This window comes from Tachysurus vachellii, chromosome 9 (assembly GCF_030014155.1).
Source record: "Tachysurus vachellii isolate PV-2020 chromosome 9, HZAU_Pvac_v1, whole genome shotgun sequence".
NCBI classification, from domain to species: Eukaryota; Metazoa; Chordata; class Actinopteri; order Siluriformes; family Bagridae; genus Tachysurus; species Tachysurus vachellii.
In genome coordinates this window covers 1,314,265-1,322,286 of record NC_083468.1, presented here as the reverse complement: position 1 = coordinate 1,322,286, position 8,022 = coordinate 1,314,265, and the positions used below count along the sequence as shown (strand labels likewise).

General features: G+C 39.8%; 2 protein-coding genes across 2 annotated transcripts in view; one reads left to right on the top strand and one right to left on the bottom strand.

Moving 5' to 3' along the window:
• Positions 1–584: 584 nt before the first annotated feature.
• iqcg (IQ motif containing G) lies at positions 585–7,662 on the top strand. Its single transcript, XM_060878803.1, has 9 exons — positions 585–692; positions 1,758–1,972; positions 4,443–4,571; positions 4,662–4,743; positions 5,057–5,218; positions 5,320–5,394; positions 5,766–5,897; positions 5,985–6,086; positions 7,419–7,662. The coding sequence occupies exons 1-9, from the start codon at positions 585–587 to the stop codon at positions 7,521–7,523; spliced, it is 1,110 nt and encodes a 369-aa protein (XP_060734786.1). The 3' UTR covers positions 7,524–7,662.
• Positions 7,663–7,684: 22 nt separating this feature from the next.
• Positions 7,685–8,022, bottom strand: part of lrch3 (leucine-rich repeats and calponin homology (CH) domain containing 3) — a 37,520-nt gene continuing 37,182 nt past the window's right edge. The window contains exon 20 of the mRNA XM_060878802.1: positions 7,685–8,022. This exon is cut by the window's right edge and continues 2,464 nt beyond it. The gene's annotated coding sequence lies outside the window, so the exon portion shown is untranslated.

Genomic DNA, 8,022 nt, shown 5'->3' with positions numbered 1-8,022 from the left:
GAAGAAGAAGAAATAAAAAAAATCAATGAAGCCAGACTACAAAAAAAATGGAGAGTCATTTTGTACCATAATATATTTATTTATATTGTTATCAATTCAAAATACTTTTATTTTTATTTTTTTCATTTTACTAAATAGTGCAATAAATCTTACACACATTTCCCCTGAAAATGAACAAGTCTATAATTATATGTATAATTAAATATGTATGTAAATGTATAATTTATGCATCACATCTTTATTAATAAAATTCCATTTTCCTCTGTATAATAATTCACGTGTCCAAACATTACAACGCTATTTAATATATTTATGATGTATTTATTCACGTCTCTATTTTCTAAAACATTTCTATTACCAACACATTTTGCTCTTGACGCCTGGAAACTTTAGTTTTTTTTTTTTTTTTTTACACTTCCGCGTTTTGTCGCGTCACGTAAAAACGTGTTTACGTAAAAACGTGCTACCATGGCGACCTAGAGACGCGCTGCACTTTCCGAAGCAGAATCAGATTCTGTTGTATTTGCAGGAGCCGCGTGTGTTTACAGAGACAGTGTTGTGTTGTGATGAGGAGTGTGATGATGATGATGATGATGAGGGTGTGTGCGGTGCTGCAGGACTGCGCTGATCAGCTCACCGTGTTGGGAAACATCATATCCGGGACTCACAGGGACACAAGAGCCGCCACTACAGTGAGGACATTTACATTAAACTCATCCTTTATACCGCAGGACAATAAGGACAGGGACAAGTTCAGTACTGTTACATTGTCTTAGTTTTATACTCTTTAATCAGATGTTTATTTATTTTATATATACATGCATCCATCTATTACATCCATCTATTACATCCATTACATCCATTACATCCATCCATCCATTACATCCATCCATCCATTGCATGCATCCATCCATTACATCCATCCATTACATCCATTACATCCATCCATTACATGCATTACATTACATGCATCAATTACATCCATTACATGCATCCATCCATTACATCCATTACATCCATCCATTACATGCATCCATTACATCCATCCATTACATCCATCCATCCATTACATGCATCCATCAATTACATCCATCCATTACATCCATCCATCCTTTACATCCATCCATTACATGCATCCATCAATTACATCCATTACATCCATTACATCCATCCATTACATGCATCCATTACATCCATCCATTACATCCATCCATTACATCCATTACATCCATCCATTACATGCATCCATCAATTACATCCATTACATCCATCCATTACATCCATTACATCCATTACATCCATTACATGCATCCATTACATCCATCCATCCATTACATCCATTACATCTATCCATTACATGCATCCATTACATCCATCCATTACATCCATTACATGCATCCATTACATGCATCCATCAATTACATCCATTACATCCATCCATTACATCCATCCATTACATCCATTACATCCATTACATCCATTACATCCATTACATCCATCCATCCATCCATTACATGCATCCATTACATCCATTACATGCATCCATCCATTACATCCATCCGTCCATCCGCCTTAACCTCATTCCCTTCTTTCTCATGACATTCACTCCTTCCATAAATGGTGTATAAAGTTACACAGCAGCTTCTGAATTCTTGTTTTTAGTTCTTTACCCTTTCTCATCTTCTAAGCCTGAATAATAAACCTGTGTAAGCCCAGGATGAGAAGAGGAGCTGAAAGGTGGTGTGTTTATTCTTCAGGTCATCTCAGAGCACATCAGCATGGTCCTGCAGCAGAACAGAGCTGCTGAGCTTCACCTGAAGGAGGCTCGTGAAGGCCAGGCTGAGGGCAGCGGTGAGTCTCAGGCTGTACATGAGGCTGTACATGAGCTCCACAGGACACAGAGGGAACTGGAGCACATGCTGATGGACAGTCCGATCTCATCTGATTACATCACCAAGGTGCAGAGTGACCGGTGAGGGGGCACACACACACACACACACACACACACCAAAACATACGCAAAACATAACGACACACACACACGAAAACATAACATGACACACACACACACACACACACACACACACCAAAACATACGCAAAACATAACGACACACACACACGAAAACATAACATGACACACACACACACACACACACACACACACACACACCAAAACATACTCAAAACATAACGACACACACACACGAAAACATAACATGACACACACACACACACACACACACACACCAAAACATACGCAAAACATAACGACACACACACACGAAAACATAACATGACACACACACACACACACACACACACACACACCAAAACATACTCAAAACATAACGACACACACACGAAAACATAACATGACACACACACACACACACACACACCAAAACATACGCAAAACATAACGACACACACACACACACACACACACACACACACACACACCAAAACATACGCAAAACATAACGACACACACACACGAAAACATAACATGACACACACACACACACACACACACACCAAAACATACGCAAAACATAACGACACACACACACACACACACACACACACACACCAAAACATACGCAAAACATAACGACACACACACCAAAACATAACATGACACACACACACACACACCAAAACATAACGACACACACACACGAAAACATAACATGACTGACACACACACACACACACACACACACACACACACACACACACACACACACACACACACACACCAAAACATACGCAAAACACACCAAAACATACACAAAACACATAACATGACACACACACACCAAAACATAACATGACACACTCACACAAATATGCACACCAAAACAAACACAAAACACACAACGTGATACACACACACACCAAAACACATAACATGACACACACACACACACACCAAAACATACACAAAACACATAACGACACACACACACCAAAACATATCATGACACACACACAAATACACACACCAAAATAAACACAAAACACACAACAACACACACACACCAAAACATATAACATGACACACACACACACTCACTCACACACACACTCACTCACACACACACACCAAAACATACGCAAAACACATAACAAGTCAAGTCAAGAAGCTTTTATTGTCATTTCACCCATATATAGCTGTAGTTATTGAGACAGGACACTGTAGATCTCTTTGGGACGAGGACAATCGTGGTTGTCTTGAGGCACGTGGGAATAACAGCGCTGCTCACTGTTGAAGATGTCAGTGAAGACATGACACACACTCACACACACACATACAAACACAAAAACATACACAGAACATGACACACACAGGTGCACACACACACACACCAATACATACACAAAACACACAACATGACACACACAGGTGCACACACACACACACCAAAACAAACACAAAACACACAACGTGATACACACACACACCAAAACACATAACATGACACACACACACACACACACCAAAACATACACAAAACACATAACGACACACACACACCAAAACATATCATGACACACACACAAATACACACACCAAAATAAACACAAAACACACAACAACACACACACACCAAAACATATAACATGACACACACACACACTCACTCACACACACACTCACTCACACACACACACCAAAACATACGCAAAACACATAACAAGTCAAGTCAAGAAGCTTTTATTGTCATTTCACCCATATATAGCTGTAGTTATTGAGACAGGACACTGTAGATCTCTTTGGGACGAGGACAATCGTGGTTGTCTTGAGGCACGTGGGAATAACAGCGCTGCTCACTGTTGAAGATGTCAGTGAAGACATGACACACACTCACACACACATACAAACACAAAAACATACACAGAACATGACACACACAGGTGCACACACACACACACCAATACATACACAAAACACACAACATGACACACACACAAACACCACAACATACACAAAACACATAACATGACACACACACAAACACACACCAAAACATACGTAAAACACATAACATGACACACACACACTCCATACACACAACAAAACTTACACAAAACATAACAGGACACACACTCACACATACACACACCAAAACATAAGCAAAGCACGCACACAAAACAGAGAGACAGACAGACAGACAGACCCAGAGAGAGAGAGAGAGAGAGAGAGAGAGAGAGAGAGAGAGAGAGAGAGAGAGAGAGAGAGAGAGAGAGAGAGAGAGAGAGAGAGAGAGAGAGAGAGAGAGAGAGAGAGAGAGGACACAGACATGGACACACACACACACACACACACATATATGGATAAACACATGTCCACACACACACACACACAAAGCAAACTGCCGACAGAACCTTCTGGTAGAACGTGTAAATCGTGACAGAACAAATCCGATTCCCACACAGGAGGTTTGCGGCTCGGCTGATCTGCGAACTGCTGACAGAGCTGAAGGAGGAAGGAACCTTCTCCAGCCTGATCCACACCGTGGACGAACAGATGAGGACCAAAGCTCAGCTGCAGGATATAATCCACAGGTCTGGTCATGATCCTAAAAAGTTTACTGGGACATAACGTCACACAATTCAGTTCATTCTTAACATAAACACTGAACGTCTGACCTGCAGTGAAGCAGAGGATCGTCTCAGGATCAAAACCCTGCAGAAACAGCTACTGGACATCAACAGAGAAACAAAGCTCCAGATTCAGGTAATCACACCCAGGTTAGATTAATGCGCTCGCTCGAACACCTCATCCATTCTACAGGTGCTTCATGTCAACAAATTAAAAAAATAGACCCATAAATGTCTAAAAAATAGACCTTTATGGAAGGAGTCTCCAGTGTCAGGTGTCTCATCAGACACCAAGTGTTTCACTTTAGCAACCACAGACGTGTTTGTACTCATTTGTTTCAGTTTAACGATTTATTTTGGACTTCCATAAACACACTTTATGGAACTTGCCCTTTAAATGAGAAGCACAGTGTTGGATGTGCATCACGATGATGTCTTTGACGGTGCAGGAGAGCGACAAAATCGTGGCTCACCTCGAAGATCAGCTGCAGGAGAAGAAAGTGAAGAAAAACCTGAAGGAGAAGTACATGAGCAACAGCACGCAGCTACTCGTCTATCAGGGACAGAAACTGAACAGCCACATCGAGGGGCAGCTGGCAGCTCAGATAGAGGCGAGTGTGTGTGAGTGTGTGTGTGTGTGTGTGTGTGATTTACTCAGTATGTTTAGTTAAATTCCTAACAAAGTTGGCTAATGAAGGTTTTGCACCAGCAGATGCTGAAGACTAAGATGATAGACGAGGAAAAGGCCAACAAAGAGCTGGAGGTTTTCCTTAAAAACACTCAGGCGGTAAGTTTACGAGGATCCTACGTTACAGGCGCAGCGTTCTGGTCTCTGACTGGTAAGAAGGTGTTGATTAATTCTCTATAACTGTGACTATAATCAGACCATTTTGTAAAAGCTGGAAAGCTTTATATCTCATAAGATGTTTGAGATTAACTCATCATTATGAAAGTGTTTCCATAGCTCAACTTACAGGAAGCTGAGATCGCATATTGCCGCTTTAAAAAATAAACTACTTCATATAAACCAGTGAATGTAAATCATCTAACGAAGTGATGATCAAAGCCTTTTTTTTCCCCCTGAGTTGGACAGAATGATCAGATTCGCTTCCCTCTTTAGCTAAATAACGTGTAAGAACTGTGTGTTTGTGCCCCAAGAGTCTGGAGAAACAGCTGGATTACTGGATGGAGCGCTACGATAACGACACGGAGGACAAACAGCGAGAGCTGACCACTGTAAAGACCAACAAGTCCAACAACCTGGCACAGTTACAGGACCTGGCTAAGAAGGTCAGCATGATGGAGATCACATCACACCATCACGGGGCTGCACACCAGCATTAACCCAGGCTTCATTTGTTTTATCTGTATCTTCAGTACCAAGACTGCGAGCAGGTGATTATCGAGGACAGACAGGAGAAGGAGGAGCAGCGCAAACAGCTGGAGAGAGAACAGCTGCAGAGGAAAGCGGCTATAAAGGTGAACATCAGTCTTTCTACGCTTCAAAAACGAGCGTCTTTTCCTTCTCTTTAGGACGTGTGACAAATTCAAACGGTTTATTTTCACCAGAGAAATTCATCGAAAAAAGTTAATAAAGGTTTTTGGGAAAACTAATGAACTAATGAGGAAAAAATAAAAGTTACTATCTATCTGGAATCATCTTTTTTTATATATTAACTTTGTGACTTATTATTTTATTTATTTATTTACCTTTAAAGGTGGGGTCTCCGTTGTTTGAAAGCCAATGGTGACATTTGAAATCACCAAAATAAACACACCCCTAACCCAAAAGGGTCCCACCCCTGTACTGATAGCTCCGCCCACACACACACCAGACAAGTATTATTCCGGAACCTGTTGGAGCAGCTGACCGAGGGGATATTTTTAGCAATAAATGAACTCAATGAGTAACACTATGGTAATACAGATGTGTTTTTGTAGTACTGTGTGTTGTACCGTGAAATGTTTATCTTCTTTTCACGACGAATACGTTCAGTTCTCTCCAGCACTGGAAAGCTGATCCTATATTAACACGTCCTACTTCTTACCTTATCGTAAGTCTTTCTTCTCTTTCTTTCTTTGTTTTTATCCTCCATGTCAATGTTAAAACCGCTTTCTGCTAATGTCACACATGCGCACTGAACACTCTCTCCGCCCATATTGACAAGACACGCCCCTTTCTGCTCATTGGCTACACGTTTGTTTTGATTGTTTTGTTTGGCGGCCCGACTCGGTTTTCTGAAGCATTTCTCAAACAACGGAGACCTCACCTTTAAAACAGCTCACACAGAGAACTGGTCAATTTAACTAATAATTCCTTAACTTTTTTTTTTTTTTTTTTTTAAGATCCACACAAACTAACATTACGCCTGCATTACGTGGAAAAATAAATATTGGCACCCCACAGGACGATGAGCTGGAAAAGTTATAGGATTTACACACAGTTTTGAAATCAAGAACATTTCAAGAAAGAATCTGTAATTATGGAATTAAAGTCAAGATATTTAGAGAGAATAATTTGCAAACATCTGAAAAATTGGGGGGAAAAAAAAAGTAAAGATTCTCAAAACATCCTTTAATAAAAACAAGTATTTTTTTCTTTTTTTTAATCTTCTACTTTTTTCTATTTATTCCTGTAATATAATCTATAACTAAAAGATTCCTCATTTATTTCGTTACAATGGCATTAAAAGCCTCTCATTATTCCTTCTGGCTCATTATCCAGAAAGCTGCCAGTATTTACGGAGTTGAGACGATCCTTAACTGCTCTAAACCCGACACCAATTAACGTTATTTTTTATTTCTGTGCAGATCCAGTCGTGGTGGAGAGGAACGCTGGTCAGAAAATGTCTCGGCCCCTTTAAAAAGCCCAAGAAACCCAAACAGAAAAAGGACAAAAAAGGGAAGAAAAAGTGAAGCGAAAATAAAAGGGGAAAATAAACCAGACACGTAGCAGAAATGGGAACTTTATTACTTCATTTTATAATAAATCCAAATGTTCAGAAAATACTTTTAATAATAACTAAATTTCATGACATTACAGTAAAAGATTTAATGGGGGACACACACAAAAAAAAAAAAAAAAAAAAAAAATGATGATGAGACAGAGAATGTCCATGCTGTTAGATCGAAGTATGTAGTGCATCCGTGTGTGTGTGTGTGTGTGTGTGTGTGTGTGTGTGGTCAGCGTACATACATGTAAACGTATGGAATGCATTAATTTACTGTACAGACACGCAGGTGAAAACCCTGCAGAAGGGACGACATCATTTCTGCTGGGGAAAAAAAACCCTGGGTCAAAATATAACAAAAATAATAAAAAAAAAAATTATACAATCTATATTTGTTTAACTTCCCTCTTTAAAACACCAGGGTCTAAAAAAGCAAGTTAAAACATTTAAAAAATAAGAGGATT